General features: G+C 40.5%; 1 protein-coding gene across 1 annotated transcript; it reads right to left on the bottom strand.

Annotated features, from left to right (window-relative positions):
• Positions 1-6,505: 6,505 nt before the first annotated feature.
• On the bottom strand, positions 6,506-26,479 carry LOC137266091 (stress-70 protein, mitochondrial-like). The gene is made up of 17 exons (XM_067801593.1): positions 26,285-26,479; positions 23,383-23,435; positions 22,958-23,227; positions 22,613-22,737; positions 21,898-21,971; positions 21,012-21,118; positions 20,139-20,301; positions 19,162-19,254; positions 15,185-15,394; positions 13,958-14,047; positions 13,563-13,700; positions 13,089-13,193; positions 12,179-12,296; positions 10,067-10,161; positions 9,433-9,525; positions 8,596-8,736; positions 6,506-8,213 (listed from the first exon to the last, which is right to left on the bottom strand). The coding sequence occupies exons 1-17, from the start codon at positions 26,387-26,389 to the stop codon at positions 8,106-8,108; spliced, it is 2,088 nt and encodes a 695-aa protein (XP_067657694.1). The 5' UTR covers positions 26,390-26,479; the 3' UTR covers positions 6,506-8,105.
• Positions 26,480-27,395: the final 916 nt, after the last annotated feature.

The following is a 27,395-nucleotide window of genomic DNA, read 5'->3' as shown; positions in this document are numbered from 1 at the left end:
AGTGATGGCTCAACATTGATCGGTTCCCAATTTAACACCTTCCGCTTGTACAGGTAGGGCCTGAAAGCGTCAGGATGGCTTGTTGCAACAGTCGCGCTAGTAAGTCGCTACACTGTGGCTTCCATTCGTTCTCAGCATCCCACAGTAGGCCCAATGCTGATTGCACTTGACTGGGAGATTATAGCTGATAGGTTAGAAAGGGCCCCTAGATAGGTTGTTACAGCCCCTAGAGTACAGTACACAACACTGTACACTTAAAAGAACCCACGAATCCGTTGGTATATGACCAGATGGTACCCACATAAATATGTGCATACACCTAGTTGCGGGTACAGCAACTGTGTCCCAGTCAACCCGGGTGTAATTGGGTACCTCGTTAGGATGAGAGCCACGATAGACTTGGAGCGCCTAGTGGCAGTAGGAGTCGTATACCTCCCAGAGAGCTGTGAATGATAACACGATGTGACGCTGAGATTGACATCCAATGATCGAAGGAAACAAACACCACACAGGGACTGTACTGGAGACAGGACCAGGTAGGTAATTTTTCAAACAGTTATTCAAAGAAGGCATGGAATGTATGCTTCTTTACAATAATGATCTTAATTTTGTTACATGTTGTTTACTTACAATTTGACAAATTGGTTTCCTGGTTAAGTATTGTATTTCACATTCATAATCTGAATAGTAACTTCCGAATAGTGTAAAAATACACTTTACCGTTACGTATAGGGTAGAAGATCGCTGGATGCATATACCCTTCCAAAAGACACCTTGGAGGCAGTCCCCGAGAGGCAGAACAACTGCCAAGAAGACATCGAAAGGGCATAAGTGGGACAAAAACGCTCCTGGAGGCAGGACGACTGCCAAGAAGACATTGCTCCTACCGAAGTGAACGAAGATCTCTCCTGGGCGCAGAACAACTGTCGAGAAGACATTGCGGTGAACGAAGATCTCTCCTGGAGACAGGACGACTGCCAAGAAGACTTGACAATTTAGTGAGTCTGTTATTTAGCGCAGATATAAATACTTTGCCTAAAATACTCATAAGGGAAATTCCTCTATAATTATCTGGATTGGTAACATCACTTTTCTTATGAAGGGAGCAATAATTGATCGCGCCCAACAACGGGGAAAACACCATTTTTCAAACAGTTTCTTAAAACACGTATTCAAAAAGGGCATAATAACAAATTGTAAACTTTTAAGCGTTTCAACGTGGACGAGGTCAAGGCCAGCCGATTTTTATTTTACAAATGCAATAACGCTTCTGATATTTCATTATCTGTTATGGAGGATTCTAATCGACGAGTGACATATCTGAAGAGAAAATATCTGGTGTTGCATCATCTCGCAAAGGACAATCATCAAAGGCATCATTAAAGACAAGGATCATTATGAAATGTACTTATAAAATGGTTTAACCATTCCGCTTTCGGAATTACATTTTTTCGAGTTGGTCGATTTTTTAAATCTGAATTGTGTCCAACATGACGTTGGGCTTTTAGCTGCATTTGTTAAGTTATCAATATTTCGTTTATTCAGGTCCGATTTTAATGTTCTTCAACAGTTTCCGTATACATTTCGTTCTTTACAATATATTTTTCTACTGATCTCGTTACGTTTACGTCTAAATGTCTTTAGAGATTTTCGTGTGGCCCATCGTGCAGCCTTACACTCATCACTTGAAGGTGGATTGTTTAGCGGCGGTGCGATCGATCCACGTTTCTTCATACAGCTTGCAGAATCTAAAAGCATATTTACAAAATCACCAATAAGGCGTTCCATGTCACTATCAAAATAAACATCGTCTGAAAACCAGCTGCGGTTCACTCTTGAAGAGTTTCTAAAGGTCCTACATAAAGACTCATTTCAAACATGTTTTTATTCATTAGAGGAGACATCCGCTGTTGATTTACCTTTAGTCATGTTCATTTGTGGAAATCAGCATTTGAACTCTGAATCTAATCGATCACCTAAATTCAACATACTTATATATTCAAAAAGATCAGGAGACTGAACAGATGAAATTATCGTTAACACAACAGCCATGCTGTCCGACAAAAGTGTATTCATCTCAGTACACTCTACCATTGACAATAAATAACTGCAATGCATAACATATGTCTATTATGATATGTCGGAATCTATTTATGACTTTAGCATGTGACTTACGACGTCCAGAAGTGATATCCTCCTCCTCAAGTATGTTCATGACGTTTCGATCATCAATACATATCTCTTGTGGGTTGTTACACACTCCATTTGGCGCGTTAATGTGGCCACAAAATACAATATCCTCTTGACACCCAGAGGTAGCCAAATTTGCTAACTTACAACGGAAGTATTAGTCATTTCATGCTAACATACCCCCAAAGGGTTATTTTAGGAGTCCACATGTGTGGACATTGGGACGTACCTTGACACAAATGTTTTCGATGTGGACAGATGCAATGAATACACAAATCGTTGATTATGCATTATTATCTCACCTGTGTTAAATACGATACAACATTAATAACAAGACCCAACTGTGTTGGAAATAATGCTGATTGAATTCAATCAGCGATCAATACACCGTATTCAGCGAACTACATTAAAAATGTCTCATCCAAATTCAGGCCATTATATTCAGTAGAATAAGCACTACCGCAATGTTTCACGGGGGCCATCGTTAACATCAATTCTAAACTGTGTATTAAAGCATGAACAGTAACCTTCGAATAAAACGCTGACATGAACAAGTATGATGTCACAGGCCTTCCTAAAATACCAACAGGGTATAAAGTTTAAAACGAGGAATGGTTTATAAAGCCACGAAAAGCCACGAAAAGCCACAAAAGGACAAAGACTGAAGTTGCGGATAATATGAGATTTTTAGTGAGGTTTTAAAAAGGTTTTAAACAAGCACAGACAAAATTCTTATCACAAAGTCGTAAAGATTTGATTAAAAAACAAACTTTTACTGTTACCATTGAAGACCACTTGTCCACAGCTGTGGACAAGCCATATCAGCGGTGAAACCTAATGTCCACATCGAGAGACATGTTTAATTATTTGTAATTGTAAACCAAAAGTCACTGTGTTCTGTAATCTGATTGGTTGAAAAACATGATCAAATGGTATTAGATTCCCGGAAACTGCAAGACTATTCACTGCGTACTTACACGTAAACAATTGTTTTATTGTGCCATCAACAGTGGTGACGTCATTCAAATCATATTGTGACGTAAAGTTAGAATGACGTCACAAATGAGGAACTCCAGATGCTACCATGGGAACCAGCTGTAACGGACAGCTGATGACACTTTACTGCTGTACTCATACTCGATGTAAACGAGTGCAGACAGTAAAACCCCTTTGGTTTACCTTTTTGTTTACAATGTCGATAAACATCATGGGTTGGTCAATTTCCGGGTGTTATTGAGTATTTGAAGCACGGGAATATTTCATTTGAAACCTCCGGCTGACGCCGTCGGTTCCAAATGCATTCCCGTGCTTCAAATACTCAATAACACCCGGAAATTGGCCAACACATGATGTTTATCTCCTAAATTAAAAATCTCCACAAAATTTGCAGCATTTTCAAACTTTGCCAAAAGAAAAACAAACTATTTGAAATTTAATTTCTAGTATTGATGCAGCTGAGAAAAATCTGAAACTGACATAATTTGAGAAATTACCCGATGAGCGTCACCACTGCCAGGGTCAGCCATCTTTTTTCAAACCTCCATTCGTAAACTACTCGTGTCATTCCGCCAAGCCGGGTGGCGTCTCGTACACCTCTCGTGGCCATGTTGACGACTGGGCCCTGTCTAAGCGCAAACGGGCATGAAGGTGAAAATAATTTCGTACTATTATCAACGAAAGCTAACTTTGAATTTCCAAACATGGCTCTTAGAATATCTACATCCCGTGGGCTAAATAACAATACGGTCATTCCCTTTGCAAATATGTTTCAGAGTTGAAAGTTGTTCATCTTTTAGCTCAAAGTTTATGTTTAAATTGTGCTTTGTATAGTGTAGCGAAGTTTCAAAGTTCAACGGTTCTGCCAATTTCATGTTTTGAAATGCGTTTTACTACGCGCGATTTGATTGGTTTGCCACGATTCTTGGCAATAATGGCGTACGAGAGGGGTACGAGTTCTTGTGGGTCACGGAAAGAGACAAGTAGTTACGAATGTCAAACCTCAATAATGAAGACTTCCAGAGTACACCTTTCCTGAATGCCCCAGGTGGCACCACTAGACTGACCCCGTGTGGGGTCTTCGGGAGTTTGACTTAGTACATGTAGTTCTATACTTACTGGACTGTCTTCGGATTATGTTTGTTTGTCCCCATATATGGACGCAGGTTCTCACGAGGATATGGCAATCTCTAAATTTAGTCAGACAAAATAGAGAGTAGATACAGCTAGAATAATTCATAAATTGTGGTCAGACCAATCTTCCTAACTACGACATGACAGGACCGTTATAATACTCCTGTGTATTACACTTTTTGTTAATTTCATACAACCATAATTGCTGTTTTAGACTAGAGTGTACTATCCTTTAATAGGCATAGGCGTAGGAAATGGGTGTAGGGGACCCTGTACGAAGTGTGATGAAGCTAGCGTGTATAGTTTGGAAGAACTACTGAGAACAAGATGATATCTCCTTATCAGTGATGGTCACAGCCTGTCATGTTTCCATGGAAACCGCAAAAAATAACATTCATATATGGATCTAATCCCCAGAAGGAAGGCACAAGACACACCTAGGGGTCATGCTTGATATGTGTACCAAGTTTGGTAAAGCTATCACTAATAGTTCAGGAGATATGTTTCGAACAAAGCATGGCGGACGGACGGACGGAACATCGTTGTTGCGGGTGATAAAACAGGCTATAGATCACCAACAACTGAAGGTAATCACTATACAAGGCACCACCACCATATTTTCAAGACTGACTCTGACCATGACTTGAGTGTCATGCTGTATGAAATACGTCAAAATAGTAATAAAGAGAAGTTTTGAAAGTCTATGAAGAAAGTCCAGTGAACTGTACTTGAGATATTTTGCTGACAAGCTTAACATGCAACTTAACATGCCGAAATCTTCTAAGTGTCGCCGTGACTTTGGAAATCACGTGAAGGTCACCTAAATCAACTTGGCCCGACGCCTTCCCTTGATGAAGTTTATTGACAATTATGAAGAAAGGAGAGTGAATGGACAGTGATATCTCGCTGACAAGATTAACATGTAGGTTAACATGTTGGAATCGACGAGGCGTCATCGTGATGTTGAAATTTATGTAAAGGGTCACCAAAGTCAACTTGGTCCAGCGCCTTCCCTTGACAAAGCTTGGTGTTGAAGAAAAGGCAGCAAATGGCACTGGTGATATCTCGCTAGACTAATGCTTATTCTCTGAGTATAGATAATGTAACTAGTAGTATACTAACCCATATAAATTCTAAAGGGAGCCCCTGGGAAACCGGAGATTCAGGACCTGATTTTATTTTGACTTGTTTTAGTTCAAGGCTATAGAGTCCAAGGATGCTGGGAAAATAATCTGGTTTAGGGAGTGTGACACAAATTAATATCTCGCTGACAAAGACTGAACGTTGAAAACGAAGGTCAAGGTGACCAAACCTGACAGGGGCCTTTCTTGTACTGTGATGAACCTTGGTACCAGATATGAAAAGAATCTAGTCAACGGTTAAGCTATTCTAATGCGTACGTACGAGTGGACGTACTTACATACGGAAGACTGGACGGACGGAGCCTAATACCACACACAAACACACCCCGCTAAATAAGTGGCAGGGGATAATGTTTGAAAAAGTGGTATCACAGATGTGTGAGTGCTGCTTTAGCTGCATCAGCCGTAGTGTAAACATTAAGTCCACAAAACCAACCCAAAAGCGATGTCGTATTGGCATGAAGCAAGAACGTGAAATAATTCAACAATTCATGTTAAAAGTGGATGTATAGAAGACAAGTCGTAATGACACAAAAATGAGTTTTACTGTATATTTAGACTGGTTATGAAGAAACTTCGAGCTGTTAATATGGCATAAGCCGTGGCTGTTAAAATAGTCGTCCTCCCGTAATCTGGAAGATAATGTTCTGGTCCATGGATCCAGTTACAGTAGCATTAGCAACAATGTTATAGTGCTTGGATCCATATCCATATAGATTTGAAGATATCACAAGTGATTCTCACAATCAAACCACACTACTTCACTAACTGACTTAAGGACGTCGGTCTACTATCATCCTCTGGACATTGTACAATGGTTTCACCCTTATCACCACTCATTCTGCTGATGAGCATCAATCTACTATATTGGGACTCAATGACAAGACCACCCGATCCCGATAGTCACCACTAATGACAAGCATGGGTTACTCATCCAGATCTAGAAGTATGTCAGTGAGCAGTCAAACTCCAGATGTCACAGCTGTTGACTTTCACCCTGAATTCATTCAAACACAAACTCTAAAAACAATATACTGCCTGCCTTCTTCCAAAATTTATTTTATTTCTTTTTACTTCCAAATAATTACAATACTAGCTCCATAAATATACAATGTAATCAACAGCAGCTCTTTTCAATTGAAATTTGTCAGTATGATTGCATTTCGACCATACACTTGATTTGTAACTTAATAAAATCCAAATATTCCAAGTGTGTGTGTGTAAACACACACTGACTAATCTAATATCTGAACCATTATCATTAATGTCCCTTTGGTCACAAAACCAAATACACTAAAGATGAATCAGACAACACTACCATCTGTGACAGCATGTAAAGGTACTGGATCAGTCTCTTATGTCTGAGGTAAACAAACTCAATGCATCACCACTAATTCTGTTATCTCGCACTAAACAGATGCCACAAACCCAATACCATTCTAATGCTGTCCTTATGAGATTCAAAATTAATCTTCCCTTGGGAAATAATGATTTATATTTCACTCTAGTGGAGGCAAGATAGGTCAAATCTGGTCACATGTACATGAGTGTTGGAGGTGAAACCAAACACTGAATGTGGTGTATTATTTGAGGTCACAATGCCAGTAAAGTGGTGGTACTTAATGCATCAATACAAAGACGCACTAAAGGTGACTGTGGAAAAATATAAACAGCAAAATATTTTCTTGTAGGCATTGAACACGAAAGCGTGCTTATTATTCAAACCTGAATCTGTTTATCTTAGTTGTGCTACTTTCGTTTATGACTGAAGTGTATATTTCTAAACAAGTTTCCATTTATCATTTTAACTATCACTTTCAAAACATACGGTGTTCAAATAATGTGGGGCTTGTTCCTATAGTCTTGTCTCAGAGGACCCAGTCTTAAGGTCTATCATAGGCCCCTCTACCACTGAGATATATACTGTAATGCAAAGACCTGTATCATTACAGTCATAATGGTACAGACAGGACAAGCAACTGATCAGGCATTGGACATGATGCTAAATAAGGAAGAAAGAAAAACAAGACAATTCTTCACAAGTATATATTATGATACAAATACACAAACGATTACAAAACGGATTCCAATGTCTCATTTCGTGTTGTCTTGCATGACTATGAATCACACACATATCTACAGTTTACATCCTTCCATTGAATATGATCACACACTCAAATATCACAAACTAAATGCTTTTCTGCCTAGCTAATATATGTACAGATACTGTAAAACTTCCATCTTGTCTCCTCCCTTCAACCCCTACTATCATCCCCCACCCCACGTGAACAACTCCGCTCAGCACTAACGACATCTGTAACAATCTCAGGATGAGACATGCAGCTTGTGCTGTGGTGCATACGTCTTGCTTGGTGATGGAACAATAATCTTTAACACTTGATTTTTATCATGAAGGAATTTTCAAAACAGATGATGAAATCTGAACACTGTGCAACTTGATGATGACCTGTACAAGAATGTATGTCTGTGTGTACTGGGTGCAATCTGCTAGATGAGCTGACTACTATTCTCAATGAACATCTAACCCACCCACAATAACGATCACTTCTGTGTATCTCTCAAATGTCTGTGGCATGTGCTTGCACATGAAGCCACCATTCCATGTACGTCAAAACTGGTCACCTAGTTCTTATCCTTCTTCTCTTCCTTCTCCTCCGATGATGATGAAGTGGAATCACTGGATTCCTCAGAGGAAGAGGAGGAGGAGGAGGATTCCCTCTCTGACGCCATCTATCACATGAAAATCAAGTGTTAATCACAGTAATAGGGATAAACTTTGAATCTACAAGACATCCCAGTACATGTCAAAACAGAAAACTGACACAAGGCTCAGTGTTTGTATTCCGCAGAAGCATTGCTACTTTGTAGGAGACGAAAAATAAGAACATCATGGCCTTGGAATGTAAACAAGTGCGTTTGGTTTGATACAGCTTTTTGGCAATATTCTAGCAATATCACGGCCAGAAATGGGCTTCACATGTACCCATGCAGGGAATCGAACCTGGGAATTCAGTGTAATAAGTGAGCACTATAACCACTAGGCACAACCACCCTGCAATGTTAAAGAACTAGTGCCAAAGACAGCAAAGTGGAATTTAAACAATATTCTTACCTTCTTGTATGCCATCTCAAAGAGTTTGAGTGATGCTTGTTGGAGGTCGGATGTGACCTCGCGGATGCTGTCAGCGGTTTCATTATCCTTATTGGCAAGCACCTCCCTCACCTTGCTGATCTTCTCCTTGAGCTGGTCACACTGTCCACACAAACTCAAGAGTGAGACAAGATCATCTACCACAGTCTACAGCAAGTCTCATTTACCCTGGCCACTTACTTTAGGTTAAGTTCTTAGAGATTCCTAGCATATGCACATTGTTCTAAAATGCTGCTGTGTTATCTCAAAATGTCAGACCGTTCATAATTTGATACTAAAATGACATATCCATCCAGTTTGCCATTTGCACCCTATTCACATATCTTAAAACACTGCATGCTTTTGAAATTTCACTTCCATCTATCATAATCAGAAGGGAAGTAACTATGCTTGTCAAACTGGACAAGCAACTTACAACTGGATGTATTTCCCCGACATCTGCTTGTCTGTGGCTGAAGTAAATGTCAAGGCCTTCCAAGACATGACTAGCCTATCACCAAATGATTTGTTCTCCTCCACCATGAACACTCCCACCCAAGTGACGTTAGCGACAAGGTCCATACCCATTCCTAAGGTGTTCAGGCAACTTTAGAGACATACCAACTTCCCATTATTCACCAATTATCAGAAATATTTCTTTAAATTAACTCATTCTTAATGCTTTTGTTCAAACTTTTGGCAAGACCAAGGCTCAGATATCGGTTTCCTCAAACAAGCAGAATAGCCTGTAGGAGACGAAAAATAGAGACATCACTGCCTTGTGTCAAGTAGAAGGACCAGGCTAGGAGTGATACTTACCTCATCAGCTGGCAGTTGGTCCTTGTATTCATCCATCTTTGTCTCCGTATCATGGATAATACTGTCTGCACTGTTCACCGCCTCCACAACTTCCTGCAAAAAGCATCAGTGAAATCTAAGAGCCTCATCATAGTCTCAAAGATAACTCCAATACTCAAGCCAACCTAACCTACCCTACCTACAGACCTAGCCCAGTGCTCTCCCTGTCTGTTCCTCAATCCAAACTACAGTCAACCCAGTGTTCTCCCCTACCTACAGTCCCACAAGCCAGTGCTCTCCCCTGCCTACAGACCTCAAGCCAGTGCTATCTTGCCTACAGACCTCAAGCCAGTGCTCTCCCCTGCCTACAGTCCTCAAGCCAGTGCTCTCCCCTGCCTACAGTCCTCAAGCCAGTGCTCTCCCCTGTCTCCAGTCAACTCAGCAGTCTTGTATGCCTACAGTCCCACAAGCTAGTGCTCTCCCCTGCCTACAGACCTCAAGCCAGTGCTCTCCCCTGTCTCCAGTCAACTCAGCAGTCTTGTATGCCTACAGTCCCTCAAGCCAGTGCTCTCCCATCTCCAATCAACCTAGCAGTCTTGTATGCCTACAGTCCCTCAAGCAAGAGGTCTATTCAACGACTCTTCAGGCTGCTTACCTTCCTCTTTCTGTCCTCCTCTGCATACTTCTCTGCATTTCGCACCATGTTCTCAATGTCCTCCTTAGAAAGACCTCCAGACGACTGGATCACAACTACATAAACAAATATCATAGCATTACTTCTCACCAGAATCATAAAAATGCAAGTCTTATCATCAGATGATGGGCTTGTACACAGCAATGTTTAATTCATTAATCATTATTCTTCAGTTCTGTATCAATGCACGAACATAATACCAGTTTACTAACTGTTCTTATATACTTCTATATGCCTCTTCATACTGTACTGGATCGTATGAAAAGAGATTTGTGAGTTCAAACAACTATGGCCAGAGCCACACAAGCATCTGACCAACTCTCAAGAACTCTCTCAGCAAAATAAATAACCCGAGATCCAGAACAGATCAACATGGCTGCCTCCTTTGCTGAGATTCCTCTGCCACAGATGTAACGCAAGATCATACATGAAGTACCACCTGCTGACTATCTGTGATGATGCAAAAACAGATACTATGTAGGTCTTGAGTACAAGTCCACATCACATCCTAATTAATGCATGCTTCGTAATTCCACAACTTGCTCTCCTCACCACATTATGCTCAAACAATGCTGATGCCAAATGTAAAGCAATTTACAATCATACTCCAATGACTTTTCTAGTTATGAGGAACACTGACTAAATCCCACATTATGGATGGTACTATTTCAATCCTTCAAGTGACCCTTAACTTCGAGAAGTCTCCTGAAACTCCTTGTTTTCTTCATAAGGGTAAAACTCTCCATTAAGTTCGAAAATAAGCGATCCATATTCTCAATGTATCCAGAAGGGGTGAAATGCCTTGTAACATTCCATCACAAGCTCCAATTGTGTGATGGTGAAACAATGTGAGTTCAAATAACTATGACCAGAGCCACACAGACACCTGACCAACTCTCAAGAACTCTCTCAGCCAGGAAAACAACCCGAGATCCAGAACAGATCAACATGGCTGCCTCCTTTGCTGAGATTCCTCTGCCACAGATGTAACGCAAGATCATACATAGAGGTACCACCTGCTGACTATCTGTGGTGATGATGCTAAAAACAGAAATGAGTACAGCTGTGAATCAGAAGTCTGCATCATATCCCAGTTAATACATGCCTTTCAATTCCATAACTTGTTCTCACAACATTAAGTACATAACTGAAAAAAAACAATGCCCACTTAGATACTTTCACTAGGTTGGACAGGTAGGATGGAGGCAAACCATTTATGCAGCGGTATGTGATGCACATGATCTTATATTCAATCCTTGCTTTGATCGGCAGTCAGTGTAGTTTGACAAGGACTGGTGTGATGTGCGAGTATGTGACCGCTTCCCGCTTCTAATTAGTACCCTACTGATCATGTCTTACCACCAAAATCATTTATAGGCTGACCAGAATACACGTATTAAAAAACAGGCACTGAGCAAAAATCCTTTCAAGCATATGTCCAGGTATGAATCCTAGGAATCCAATATATGGTAGGTCAATTCAATTACAGAGTCTCACAATGTGTGCATCAAGAATGTAGAAATAGGGTGATACACCTACTACCAATTTAGTAATGTATCCAGTCTTACCATACAGAGGCCATTCCCTCAAAGCTATTGCAACACTGAGGTAATTCAACAACAGCTTTGAACAGGACCCATTATACTACACCTACATCATTTCATTCCTTTTCCTGAATTTCTTTTAATGGCATTTGACATTAACTAAGAGGTATCTCCAAGAGTCCTTGTTTTGTATGTAAGGGTTAAACACTGCAAATTTGGAACAATACCTGTGTCCTCCCTGTGACAATGTATCCAGGAGTGAAATGCTTTCAAACATTCCATCACAAGCTCCAATTGTGTGATGGTGAAACAATGTGAGTTCAAATAACTATGACCAGAGCCACACAGACACCTGACCAACTCTCAAGAACTCTCTCAGCCAGGAAAACAACCCGAGATCCAGAACAGATCAACATGGCTGCCTCCTTTGCTGAGATTCCTCTGCCACAGATGTAACGCAAGATCATACATGGAGGTACCACCTGCTGACTATCTGTGACATTATTCCAAAAGACAAGGTGATACTTACTCTGCTGTTCTTTACCAGTACCCTTGTCCCGAGCAGAGACATTTACGATGCCATTTGCATCAATGTCAAAGGTCACCTCAACCTGTGGCACACCTCGAGGAGCTGGCGGAATACCCACCTGAAATAAACACCAGAGGGTATTCCCACACTATGTGACCTATACTTTCACAAATTAACTTTCTCGGCTCATACACTTGCCAAAACATATATGATAACGATAAAAATAGTATGGTAATTCAATCACAAAGTCATTAATGTTAGATGTTTGGGATACTTGACCATCTACCCACTGTTTTAAAGAAATGATATCTAGTGGTGGAATGCCAGATGCTGGGTCGATCCTGAAGTCTTTAGATACTTAAGACATTTCTGGGTAGTAAAGCCAGAACCACAAACATTCACATCAGAAAAAAATCATCACATTCAAGGAGCAAAGAGTGACAATCAACCATGCACAGCTGTGAATTTGTGCTGAGGTCACACAGACTGCCCATCCATGTACTACCAAGAACGATGTCCATCACCAGGACACACACCATTGTGCTACTGATTCTAAATTGCATCCATGTTTAGTTCACATGTGTCAGACTTTCAAGTCACTGAACATCTATTCATCTACCTACCAACTCCACCTCACCCCTCGAAGCACATCTACCTACTTCCCTTAAACACCTCAACCACACCCACACCTCAAAGCATCCCACCAACAACCTCCAAGCATGCCATCCCACACATCCAAGCAACCCAAAAGCACTTCAACCTACTCCCCTTAAATATCTCAAACACACCTACAACTCCAAAGCACCAAGCACCCACACCTCAAAGCAACCCACAAACACACCTTGAAGCACCCAACCCCCATCCCACCCCTTCAAAGCACCCTATCCTAACACATCAAAGTACCCCTCACCAGAGAGAACTGTCCCAGGAGTTTGTTGTTGGCAGCCATCTCTCGCTCTCCTTGATGCACCTTGATCTCAACCTGTGTCTGACCATCAGCTGCTGTCGAAAACACCTGCAACAAGCATAAACATTAAACGTTGTCATGTCAACAGGTAAGTACTGCATCCAACGTAGCACAGAAAAAGAACTTGGACACTTTTGTATATGTGTTGCTTTGTGAGTGAGTTTGGTTTTATGCCACTTCTTGCAATATTCCAGCACTATCACAGCATGGGACACCAGAAATGGGCTTCAAACATTGTACCCATGTTTCACACATTACAGCAAATCAAACCAAACTTGGGTCTCCTGTGTGACAAGTAAATGCTTTAAACTTTAGGCCGTCCCACTGCCCCATCACTTTGTGAAACCACAGCATGTCATTTCTGTCTCTCATTTCATAAGAAGTGGCCGTAAGTACATTGATATGTTGCAGGTTTACCTGGCTCTTCTTTGTGGGAATGGTGGTGTTTCTGTTGATGAGCTTGGTGAACACCCCTCCCAGGGTCTCTATGCCGAGAGAGAGGGGAGTGACATCCAACAGCAGCACATCCGTGACATCTCCAGCCAACACACCACCCTGCAAACATATCATACCCATTACAGAACAATGCAGCACATCAGATTTTCTCCTGGATCCATTATCACAAAATGAGCTACATATTGCTGCAACCTAAGTAATATCATCATCAGGTATCACTTCTGGGATATCTCGTGTTCATGGAATGCATGTTCATGACATATGTGATGCACATGTAGAATGCATATGATATGAATGTGTATGAGAGATGTGCATGGGAGGTGACGTCATGTTAGTTGCTGGTTCTGATGCCTCACCTGGATGGCCGCTCCAATGGCTACAGCTTCATCAGGGTTGACAGACTTGCTGGGTGTACGTCCAAACAACTCTTGGACTGTCTCTTGAACCTGGCAGGGTAAAAATGAGGTGAAATGGACATGGGTTCCATGCACTTTGATACTAAGATCCATTTTCTTGTGTTTAAATGTCTGCCTGTACTAAACAAGACTAATGTCGGTTCTAGAGTACTAGCCCACTGTAGAAGACTAAGCTTGGTTTTAGAGTACTAGCCCACTGTAGAAGACTAAGCTTGGTTTTAGAGTAATAGCCCACTGTAGAAGACTAAGCTTGGTTTTAGAGTACTAGCCCAATGGTTTTAGAGTAGTAACCCATTGTAGCAGACTAAGCTGGGTTTTAGAGTACTAGCCCACTGTAGAAGACTAAGCTTGGTTTTAGAGTACTAGCCCACTGTAGAAGACTAAGCTTGGTTTTAGAGTACTAGCCCAATGGTTTTAGAGTAGTAACCCATTGTAGCAGACTAAGCTGGGTTTTAGAGTACTAGACAACTGTACCAGACTAATGTTGGTTTTAGAGTACAAGCAAACTACCAAGAGTACCAGACTAAGGTTTTACTTTATAGAACTATAGTCTACTGAGACAACATGCAGCAGTTTTAACCTACACAGCATCTGACTCCAAGACATCCTGTCCTTGTGTCATTCTCTAAATGAAGTATGGTAGACAGGGAAACAGAAAAGACCATCTTTATAAATGTATTGGTATGATGTGGCTGGTGACTGAACCATTACCCCTCATCTAACAGAGCCTTTATCCACTTCAAATAGAAAACAATGAACAAGAGAAGTAATTATTGCGGTATTTTATCATGTCTATGTCACCAATCACATAAAAATTTAACAAAACAAGGTCTTCACCTGAAGAAGAGACTAGAATCTGTCTCGAAACGTTGTGACCTTGTATAATAAAGAAGTTGAACCATAAAGCACCTTTAGTTTAAAACAAGGTCTGTTCCATACCAGTGCAATGGCTTCAACATGTCCTTACCCAGACAGAGTGTGCTCAAGTGACGGTCGATGATCATGCGAAACCCACTACTGCCAATACCCTTCTGCAGTCTACATCTGTTCAGTACTCAAGCATTGCATAGAATTCCTCTAAACCAAACTTATTACCTTGAAACTTTCAGTGCAAACAGGTTAACTATCCAAGGCAGCAGCTATTGAAGTACAGGACTACAGACTTACTTTGGGCATTCTGGTCATGCCACCAACAAGGATGACCTCTCCTATATCAGACTTCTTTACTTCAGCATCCTGCAGGGCCTTCTGACAGGGCCCCACAGTCCTCTTGATGAGATCATCCACTATGGACTCAAACTTGGACCTGCTCAACTTCAGGTTCATATGTTTCGGTCCTGTGGAGTCCATTGTAAGGTAGGGGAGATTGATGTCCGTCTGAAGTAACATGGACAAGGAATGATTCAACATTTCAAGGTTTCTGGCCAGAAAACTATCAAAAACAACAGCATAATGAATTTACTATGAGTATAAAGACCTGTGTCTTATTAGTGCTACACAAGCATTTTATCAACTCTCAAGAACTCTCTCAACACCTAGAACACATCAACATGGCTGCCTCCATTGCTGAGATTCCTCTGCCACAGATGTAATGCAAGATCATACTTGGAGGTACCACCTGCTGACTATCTGTGGTGAAAGTTCACTCAAGTTCCAGAAAGACCATGTTTGATGTAGTTGTAAGGTCAATTAATCAATGTAACATCACTGTTCATATCATCCAAAATAAAATCATTTGACTAAAAATGAAAAATATAGAAATCTTAATTAAAAATAAACAGTCCAAAGCTCAGGACAATTTGCAGAGCTACCAAATCTTTTAAGATCACCTCAATTAACACATGAAAATAAATGTCAAAAACACCAATTTTCTTTGGATCATACCAATGCAACAGGTGCCTGCAGTGAGAAACAAATACTTGGTGCATAGAATGGGCTCTTCGTAATAAATTCCTTGTGAAGACAGCACAAGCGCTGCTTGAGGAACACGAATATATATCAATATACAGTTGTGAGCGAGTTTGGTTTTACTCCACTTTTAGCAATATTCCAGCCGTATCGCAGAAGGGGAAACCAGAAATGGGCAACACACATTATCTTACCTCACACATGAATGTCGCTTTCTGATTGGCTAAGCGCTATTCTATTATTTTCAATGTACACCGCTGAGAATTCCGAAGTCTTTTAGTGCTTCATGGTAGTACTTCTTTGTCTCGAATAACAATGAATCACGCATGAAGCATGGAAATTACTGATGTTTTGTGATTGAAAATTGATGGAAGGCAGATAACTCTCAATCTGTTTACCTTGTGTCGTCTGCAAAATGGCGATTCGCCTCGCATATTCAACAGAAGTGCTTCAAACAATTCAAAATTAAAACTCAGGTGTTCAGTAAGATAAATACGTTGTTCACTGGTCCCTCAAAGTCCATGGCCGCAGGGCAAAGGGAACATAAACAAACCTCGAGGGCTCTGATTGTGTGATAGGTTACTCCACCACCCCTGTCTACAGTTAGTTAAACCCTTGTGAGACATTCTATAACAGCAAGCTCTGATTGTGTGATAGGTTACTCCACCACCCCTGTCTACAGTTAGTTAAACCCTTGTGAGACATTCTAGAACAGCAAGCTCTGATTGTGTGATAGGTTACTCCACCACCCCTGTCTACAGTTAGTTAAACCCTTGTGACACATTCTATAACAGCAAGCTCTGATTGTGTGATGGTTTACTCCACCACCCCTGTCTACAGTTAGTTAAACCCTTGTGAGACATTCTATAACAGCAAGCTCTGATTGTATGATAGGATACTCCACCACCCCTGTCTACAGTTAGTTAAACCCTTGTGACACATTCTATAACAGCAAGCTCTGATTGTGTGATAGTTTACTCCACCACCCCTGTCTACAGTTAGTTAAACCCTTGTGAGACATTCTAGAACAGCAAGCTCTGATTGTGTGATAGGTTACTGCACCACCCCTGTCTACAGTTAGTTAAACCCTTGTGAGACATTCTAGAACAGCAAGCTCTGATTGTGTGATAGGTTACTGCACCACCACTGTCTACAGTTAGTTAAACCCTTGTGAGACATTCTAGAACAGCAAGCTCTGATTGTGTGATAGGTTACTCCACCACCCCTGTCTACAGTTAGTTAAACCCTTGTGAGACATTCTAGAACAGCAAGCTCTGATTGTGTGATAGGTTACTCCACCACCCCTGTCTACAGTTAGTTAAACCCTTGTGAGACATTCTAGAACAGCAAGCTCTGATTGTGTGATAGGTTACTGCACCACCACTGTCTACAGTTAGTTAAACCCTTGTGAGACATTCTAGAACAGCAAGCTCTGATTGTGTGATAGGTTACTCCACCACCCCTGTCTACAGTTAGTTAAACCCTTGTGAGACATTCTAGAACAGCAAGCTCTGATTGTGTGATAGGTTACTGCACCACCACTGTCTACAGTTAGTTAAACCCTTGTGAGACATTCTAGAACAGCAAGCTCTGATTGTGTGATAGGTTACTCCACCACCCCTGTCTACAGTTAGTTAAACCCTTGTGAGACATTCTAGAACAGCAAGCTCTGATTGTGTGATAGGTTACTGCACCACCACTGTCTACAGTTAGTTAAACCCTTGTGAGACATTCTAGAACAGCAAGCTCTGATTGTGTGATAGGTTACTCCACCACCCGTCTACAGTTAGTTAAACCCTTGTGAGACATTCTAGAACAGCAAGCTCTGATTGTGTGATAGGTTACTGCACCACCACTGTCTACAGTTAGTTAAACCCTTGTGAGACATTCTAGAACAGCAAGCTCTGATTGTGTGATAGGTTACTGCACCACCACTGTCTACAGTTAGTTAAACCCTTGTGAGACATTCTAGAACAGCAAGCTCTGATTGTGTGATAGGTTGCTCCACCACCCCTGTCTACAGTTAGTTAAACCCTTGTGAGACATTCTAGAACAGCAAGCTCTGATTGTGTGATAGGTTACTGCACCACCACTGTCTACAGTTAGTTAAACCCTTGTGAGACATTCTAGAACAGCAAGCTCTGATTGTGTGATAGGTTACTCCACCACCCCTGTCTACAGTTAGTTAAACCCTTGTGAGACATTCTAGAACAGCAAGCTCTGATTGTGTGATAGGTTACTGCACCACCACTGTCTACAGTTAGTTAAACCCTTGTGACACATTCTAGAACAGCAAGCTCTGATTGTGTGATAGGTTACTCCACCACCCCTGTCTACAGTTAGTTAAACCCTTGTGACACATTCTATAACAGCAAGCTCTGATTGTGTGATAGTTTACTCCACCACCCCTGTCTACAGTTAGTTAAACCCTTGTGAGACATTCTAGAACAGCAAGCTCTGATTGTGTGATAGGTTACTGCACCACCCCTGTCTACAGTTAGTTAAACCCTTGTGAGACATTCTAGAACAGCAAGCTCTGATTGTGTGATAGGTTACTGCACCACCACTGTCTACAGTTAGTTAAACCCTTGTGAGACATTCTAGAACAGCAAGCTCTGATTGTGTGATAGGTTACTCCACCACCCGTCTACAGTTAGTTAAACCCCTTGTGAGACATTCTAGAACAGCAAGCTCTGATTGTGTGATAGGTTACTGCACCACCCCTGTCTACAGTTAGTTAAACCCTTGTGAGACATTCTATAACAGCAAGCTCCGATTGTGTGATAGGTTACTGCACCACCACAGTCTACAGTTAGTTAAACCCTTGTGACACATTCTATAACAGCAAGCTCTAATTATGTGATGGTGAAACACTTGTGAGTTCAAATAACTATGACCAGAGCCACACAAGCATCTGACCAACTCTCAAGAACTCTCTCAGTAAAATAAACAACCCAAGATCCAGAACAGATCAACATGACTGCCTCTTTAGCTGAGACTCATCTGCCACAGATGTAACGCAAGATCATACATAGAGGTACCTGCTGACTATCTGTGCTAGTGAACACAAACAATTTTAGAGCAAGTTTTACCCTCAGATGCTTAATAGTCAACTAATGGCATCACAGTACATTACTAAGAAGGGTTCAACAATAGTGTGTAAGGGAAACTAACCAAGATATGTCTTTCACCAGCTGTACAGAGTTCCTAGATAAGTAATATTGTCATACACAGACCTGCAACGATGACGACAACTCGATCTTGGCCTTTTCTGCTGCTTCTCTCAGCCTCTGCATTGCCATTGTATCCTTTGTTATGTCTATACCTTGCTGCAATCAAATAACCACCATTAAAAAAGAAGGACCTTGAATTCAAAATAATACTGAAGTTATACATATATTACAATGATTTCTGGGTGAATGCTTAGACACTGCCCAACCTACAGTATGTTAAAATGCCTTAGACTTATGCTCAAGTTATTCTTGCAACAGGACTCATCTGCACATTCCTTCAGGGAGATTGATGCATCTGGAAACATCAAAGTACCACCATTTTAAATTGATTAAAGTAATTACTCAAATTAGTGCTGGATTGTAAATATGGACAAAATGAGCTCAGATAAATGAATGTGAGCTATAAAACCCATTATGACATAACCTTAAGTTAAGACTTTAACCTAAAACTTTAGAATCACCACTGATGCTGTTTTCACCCTCAAACATTTCAGTATAGAGTTACTGAGTTCTACACAAAGCAGTGGCATGTCTTCATGCTGTAATACTACTTGGTATTCTCAGGTCATCCACAACACTGGTCTAACTACGGTCTGTAATAACATCACTTATGGTAACCTAGCTGAAGCGAGGGTGGACAACAGGTGTAATGCACGTATAATGCATTCCATTTATGTATTTACCATCTTTTCATATTCTTGTTATCATATTTGGTGTAAATACTAATATTTGATTCCTGAGCTTCAAAATAAAAATGGGTTCCATCCTTGGATGTCACAATGATCACTGACAGTTTCATGATTACAGGATGGGAAATTACTGGGGTCAGGACAGTTTTAACTCTGTACATGGGTGCCCACCTTTATGTCCAGGTGTGTATCAGAAGTGAACTATTAATGTTGAAAAAAGAACTAAACTTAATACACAGAAATTCAGATACAAAACAATGCGCAAAACATCAAACATTTGCCAGGCCTTACATCTTTCTTAAACTCCTTGGCTAGGAACGAGACTAGATGATTGTCGAAATCCTCTCCACCCAAGAAAGTGTCGCCATTGGTGGACTTGACCTCAAACACCCCTTTCTGAATCTCCAGGATGGAGATATCAAACGTACCGCCTCCAAGATCATACACAGCAATACTGCAACAAACAATATGGTCATTCCTTGAAGGAAGGGAGAAGGAAAGGATACCATCACATTTTCCAAATACCAAAATAATTATGAAAATACTCAGGTCGATGTTGTACATGAACTGTAAATTGTATTTCAAAGGCTCATTCATAAAATGCTAAATGTCTCAATGAGCTTCTCTTCAACCTAGATAGCAACATCAGCTTGGCACACTCATATGACATTCATGCTAAGGACACAACTGAATCGAAACATGTTCTGATTACAAGCGTAGGGATTGTGAATGCTCGGGAAGAATGTCTTTGATTTTTGTGACTTAGGTCTCATTATGGAAAAGCTACTGTCTGGAAATGCATGCACAGCTTTGTAGGATTAACTAGTGAAGAACTTGTTGTGAAATGAACTTGGTATGTTGACCTCTTAACATCCCTTTCATCTTTAATAATGCTAAGACACCCTGTTACTAGTGTTAGTGACAACATATACCTTGATGTTAGTTTTTTTACAATCATGTGGCTAAAAGATACTGTATAAAACATACTTATTGATTTATCAACACTTAACTCATAATGATTGTGACAATTACATCTGAAGTTATTACCTATTACACCCCTATATACTGCTCTTTAGTCAATCAGAAGATAATAACAATTCATTTCTCTCTACAAATACTGAAAGCTAACATAGAGGACCGAGCATGACAAAGGCCTTCACTTACACCTTGTCTGCAGACTTGTCCATGCCGTAGGCCAGGGCAGCTGCAGTGGGTTCATTGATGACACGCAGCACGTTGAGTCCCGCAATCTGACCAGCATCCTTTGTAGCCTGGAAAAACACACTGCCATGTGATTCCTAATGTCCAGTACAATAACCCTTGTTGAATATAGGTCTGCACATGATGCTTGTAGGGCCAGAATAGTATCCTAAAAACATTCTAATCCTGAGTTTGACCATCACTGGGTTCAGTTTTATGCTGCACTGGTAATGTCACCTCTATGAAGAAGAGTCATCAGAAGATGACATATCCCCCCACATATTTGAAAGGACAAATCATCTGACAGTTACTTAATCTGTTTCTTTTGCAGAAAAATATTGAAGGGTTTTTGAGGTCTGCTCTGGAAACGAAGCCCATCCCTCCATTTTGAGGCGAAGTCCGACACGTTTCAATGGAAACCGAGAAGATATGAAACCCCCAAAATCTGTACATACCAAAAGACACCACTTTAGGTTCTGATTGATATATCTACCAAGTTTTGCAGAAAAATATTGAACGGTTTTTCAGTTCTGCCCTGGAAACGAAGCCCACCCCACCATTAGACTAACACAAAAATGTTCCATGGAAAAACGAAAAAAATGCCAAAAATCTGTAAATAGCAAAAGGCACAACCATAGGTTGAGATTATTATATCTAACAAGTTTGGTCTAAAAATATTGAACGCATTCTGAGTTATGATCTGGAAACTAAATGATTACAGACGGACGGACGGATGGACGGACGGACAAGGCATTGACTATATCCGCTCCCCGCATTACATGCCGGGGGCATAAAAATGGAAGCTGTTGGCCAGTTTGCCAGATAAAAGATTGATGCAAGCTGCACTGACCTGTCTCTGAGAATCATTGAAATATGCAGGCACTGTGACAACAGCATTCTTCACACTAGAACCAAGGTAGCTCTCTGGAAACACACATCCGATACTTCAAACACAGGGCTTGACATGTGCACATAAAGCCAGTCTGCACTCATTTGGTGGATGATTTTCAATTTGGAGATCATGATTTCTTTACACTTGTATGGCTCATTTTATACCATAATTGTATCAATTTCTACAATTCATCCAATATGTGTCATTATGACTTGGCCTGGACTACATCTAAATCCACATATACCATTATAATGCCACACTGCATGGAACACCTAGACATGTTGGATACAAAGTGAGTGAGTGAATGTGTTTAGTTTTACTTGGTTTTAGCAATATTACAGCAATATCACGGCAGGAGGAACCCATGTGTTTGGCAGTCTAAATTTAGATTTCCTCAAATAATCTCATGCATCAGTTGTGATCACATTTCAGTATTTCAGCAAATATGCAGGGATCCAATATGGAGGAATTTATATGATATTAACCCCAACAATGACCCTTTCAATGATATTGTCTTCACTGATGGCTGATTCTGCACATCATGATGGAAGTCATCACCAATATGACAAACTGACTCTAGACAATGCAAGAAAGACTAGTTTCTGGTCACTGGTTTCTGGAAGATATTAAGTATATCCAATAATTCAAGTGATGAAGCAAACTTGCCACCTACCCGAGGTCTCCTTCATCTTCATCAGAACGAAGGCTCCCACCTGGCTTGGGGAGTACACCTTGCCCTGGGCCTCCAGCCAGGCATCCCCATTAGATGCCTTGGTGATCTTATAGGAGACAGTTTTCCTGGAAAAAACCACAATCACACTCATTACTTTCACCAAGGTTTAGCCTTAACATTTCAGCAGTAGTACAAAAGGTGCACTGGAGGCTGCTCATATAGCGCCTCTAACCAGGGACTCCTAATTAAACACTTTGTTACTTGTAATGAAAGCTGTGATCTTTATTAATAGCCAGGGCCAGCGCTAACAAGGTAGATGGTTTAGAATCACGTTGATTCACTCACATATCTTTCTGTACTTCTTTGTCTTCAAATCGACGACCAATCAACCGCTTTGTTGCTGACAGTGTATTTTCAGCATTTGTTACAGCTTGCCGTTTAGCAGGCATGCCAACCAGCCTCTCCCCATCCTTGGTAAAGGCCACTACTGAGGGAGTTGTCCGAGCACCTTCTGAGTTCTCCAGCACCTTGGCTGCCTTACCTTCCATGACAGCAACACATGAGTTGGTGGTACCCAAATCGATGCCAATAACATGGCCTCGCACCTTGTCTGACCTACAACACAAACATATCTACACTAACAAGCAACAAAATTTCATCTGGACATGGCTAGCAATTATCTCATTGAAGATGAGTCAGTATAGCTTTGCCTAGAGGAAATCCTGAGTTCTGACTGTGAAGAAGCTGCTGTTGCCAATATTACCACCTACCTGTATCTTCTCTGTATCCAACATTGTTTACCAATTATGTTGTGAAGGGATGTCTGTAATGAAAAAATGCACATATAGTAGCAGGAATTCTGACCAAAATAATGTATGGGGTTTCATCTGAACTTAAAAAGTGAGAGTCAAGACGACCTGTAATTTCAAGGGTCCTGATTGGAAATGTGTGGGTCTTGTGAAGAATTGAATTGGTGTAGTAGTGTGGTTATTTAGTGAGTTCCAACTGATACAAGATGTTTCCATGTTTGTGAGTGCTGGATACACATATCTGCGACAGACAAAACCCTCCCTCTGGTATCATTTCCCGTTACCACTTCAACACCAAAACCACGAGGAGGAACAATACCACTGACAAGAATCCTGATTTGTGCCTCAGACTATTGTGCTCATACAAAGAATCAAAGGGTGAATAAAACAATGCATACTGAGTCTAATTATGTACATTTTGGGTAAAATAAGAAACACACACTGCATCATTTGCACGTGATGTGAAATTGTTTATACTATTGCTTGTTCAACAATGGGGTGGGTGAATGATTACAAAGACCTAGTTTCTTTTTCAACTCCCTCAATAAATATTCTGCAAGACAACATAACTGTCGCCACCTGTACTTGTCTTCAATAATGTTTTTACACCCTTGATATACAGTTATTCCATTAAATCATTACCGCTTAATCAGTTCTGGGAAACAGACGGTACTCTTATTTTGCAGCAAAACAACCTACATATCAGTGGACACATTGTTAACACTTGCAGTCAAACTCCAATTACAGATCAACAGAAACCACATATCTGTAATCACTATCAGTGTAGCATCAAGGTAGTTCATGCCACTTAAGCACTGAAAGTTTTATAGTAAAGTTTTACTACCAACAGCATCATTATTCATGTAGAATATTTATGTAAATATATTCTAATGCTTATAAATATCATTTATCATTGTGTGGGTAGTTCCTTAAACAATGCTGAGAAAGAGTATGTGCCCCGTAAAGAAAAGTTTGAATAGCATGTGAACTCTTCCGAATGAGATCACTAAGTACAGTGTTCTCGAAAAGCGTCTGACCCTCTGAAAAATCCAGTAGATTTGCCAAAGGTCAAATAAAAGGCACCAACCAGCTGACCCCAATGTCTTACCGAATATTTCACAATGTCCGAAGTTGCTATTTGTGGCATGTGACACTTGTTTGCTGTTTATAGATCTTGTGTTTGTTATTAAATAATGTCAATAACTTCAATGCCACTTACAAGAAATGTTAAATCTGAAATGTGTGCCTAATTTTGTTCTATGGGTCCTGTGAATTTTCAGGGGGTCAGACAGACATCTGAAACTTTCAGGACCCAATGCCCTGTTACTTTGGCACATCATTCGTGAACACTGCAAGTCACAAGGACCTTTTCATTAAACTAAATTACTAATGTTTGGTGTCAAAAGAGTGCTTCCTTAGTTGTAACCTACGAAGAGTTTTGACTCAAAAAAGTGTCTCCTTGCTTCAACTTTCAGACATATCAGTTCAAGACTTCCAAACAAATGTGTTGTTAAATCCTGAAAAACAACAACAGCCAAAAAAACACTAGTACAACATTACAGCTGATGCCATGAAAGATGAGGACAATTCTTATGGATATACGACTTCTTTATTCTGTATGGGAGATGTTTTGACATAGATTCTAATATTGTTGTCAAGTTTGTGGTACAGGAGAAATAATTTTGAGTGATATATATACATGAGATGTTTGGACAATAGATGAGGGATGAGGCACAAATGAGTTATTTATACAATAGAAGGGGTTGATAACATAGGATGGATACAGGATTAAGGAGGTGGACGGAAGCCAGTAGATGTACATGGTATTATACATAAGGGATTAAGGATGTTGATTGGAAGCCAATAGGGAATGATGTACATACGTGTTAACATAGATCATGATAAGGTAATGCTGGGAAGCCAGCAGTGTGGGGATGGACACAAGGGACAATGTACAATAGCTGGGTAGGGATACATGAAAATTAATTGAGCAAGTGATGATAGGCCTCGCGGATGAAATATCCTTCATTTCTGATGTCATGTTGACTATGTCAGACAATGAGTAAGTGGATTTCATCTTACATTAAATTACAAGGGGCACCTCTAAGATACAACACCACAACTACTCGAGAGAACATGAGGATGTTATGGTTAGGATAACCTGACCTAAACTAACCCTAATCATATACAATTACATAAAAAAAAGTATTCAGGCATGTTTTTAAAGTTTGTGGTGCTCTATTCTTTAGAAAGGTAGGTTAATTACAATTAATGAGGTATGCTGCATGATCCTCACATCGTAAATACGAGGTCAGTGGTTCCGTGTTGACACATAGTCGTCCTTAACAAGTGAGATGTGCTACAGTTGCCCATGTGAATAGCGAAAAAACAAAATTAATGTTTCTTATCCTTGGTCTAAGGACCAATGAGTTAGGGATAATGTGCCCAAAGAGTAATCACAAAGGATGAAGCCATAAACACAATAGTCAGCTTGAATCACTTTGCAGAAAGTCACCTGTGCTCTGTAATGTAATCTGATGCGTTATCCATAATTATTATTTTGAAAGCTTTGGACTTGATCCGACAATAGCTGACCATGGGTCAAAATGGTGAGGTCGGTTTTCCCGTCATCACATTTCAGAAGACTCGCGTTGATAGTTGTACTACCATGACGCAGAACACAAACTGCCTCCCCACATAGCTATGTATAACCAAACTAATAAACGTGCCACCACAATGCAAAAGTATGCAATTAATGTTACATGCAGCTCACAATCATTGGCGATACGCAGTACCTATCGCTGATCATTTTCAAGTTCAGCACGGGAGTAATGTGACCTCTTGCATAACCCATCTTACTTACGTTTCGCGAGAAATCAGATGCATTTCTGTGTTGCAAAAGGAAAGGTGAGTTTTTCAAATATCTTGCTGACAATCGTGCAGTCGAAATCATCTTTAAACCTGTCATTTTGGCAGTATCGCCAATGCCCTTCTAACAGCACGTGTGAGTACAATTTCATTAACTGCGCCTGCGTGGAAAATATGAAACTTCCGCTAACAACCGATAATCCAGACGAATCCCACGGAGCCTCGAAAGGCGTACTCTATATAAACGGGTCTATGCACTTTCCAGAATGTTCTGCAACTCTTGCCCTCTAGGATGTTTCGTCAGACTTTAGACCCTCCCACTTTAATGATGCAAACATATAAATGGTTGCAATGGAAAATGACGTTTATGGTAGTGATTGTCGCCTCGGCGAATAAGTTTCAGGAGCAAACCTTGAAAGCTGTGCAATTTTCTGTCATCAGATTTGGCAGGTACAGTGGAAAATGCACGTAGGCCTACATGGTAGCTCCAAATCTGTGATTATTCTTTGCCTTTTTCTTAATTGAAGATTTCGTGGACTGTTATACGAATGAGTGAGTTTAGTTCTACGCCGCCCTCAGCAATATTTCAGCTATATGGCTGATGAAGGAGTAAGCATTAACTCCGAAACGTTGTGTTCTCATATAAAGAAGTTGATATCCATAAAATCTTCATTCTTATATGCCGGCGGTCTGTAAATATGATCAGAGACCATATAATAGATCTATTATATGGTCTCTGATATGATCGAGTCTGGACCAGACAACCCAGTGATCAACAACATGAGCATCGATCTGCGCAAATGGGAACCGATGACGTGAGTCAGTCAAGTCAGCGAGACTGACCACCCGATCCCGTTAGTCGCCTCTTACGAAAAGCATAGTCGCCATTTATGGCAAACATGTGTTGCTGAACGCCTGGTCTGTTACACGAACTATTTAGAGCAAATGATTTGGTCAAGTTCTACATGCAAATTATGATCGCATCGGGATTATTCCTGCAGAAACATAAAGAGTATACATTTGTATATTTTTACGTGTGTCATGTTTGAAGGAATATTGTTAGACATGAAGAGTGTCGTTATCAGTAATTAAGTTATAAACCTCAT

The sequence above is a fragment of the Haliotis asinina genome, chromosome 15, assembly GCF_037392515.1.
Source record: "Haliotis asinina isolate JCU_RB_2024 chromosome 15, JCU_Hal_asi_v2, whole genome shotgun sequence".
Lineage (NCBI taxonomy): Eukaryota > Metazoa > Mollusca > Gastropoda > Lepetellida > Haliotidae > Haliotis > Haliotis asinina.
Note: the sequence above shows the minus strand (reverse complement) of the source record. Positions and strands in the feature narration are given on the sequence as shown.

Bases quoted from the DNA above. Each gene is read 5' to 3' on its own strand.
- LOC137266091 (XM_067801593.1), bottom strand. From the start codon at position 26,389: ATGACAGGTTTAAAGATGATTTCGACTGCACGATTGTCAGCAAGATAT. The intron at 23,436-26,284 runs GTAAGTAAGATG...TTTTCATTACAG, and splicing joins CATCTGATTTCTCGCGAAAC to ACATCCCTTCACAACATAAT. The intron at 21,119-21,897 runs GTCAGTGCAGCT...GTGTTTTTCCAG, and splicing joins TCAATGATTCTCAGAGACAG to GCTACAAAGGATGCTGGTCA.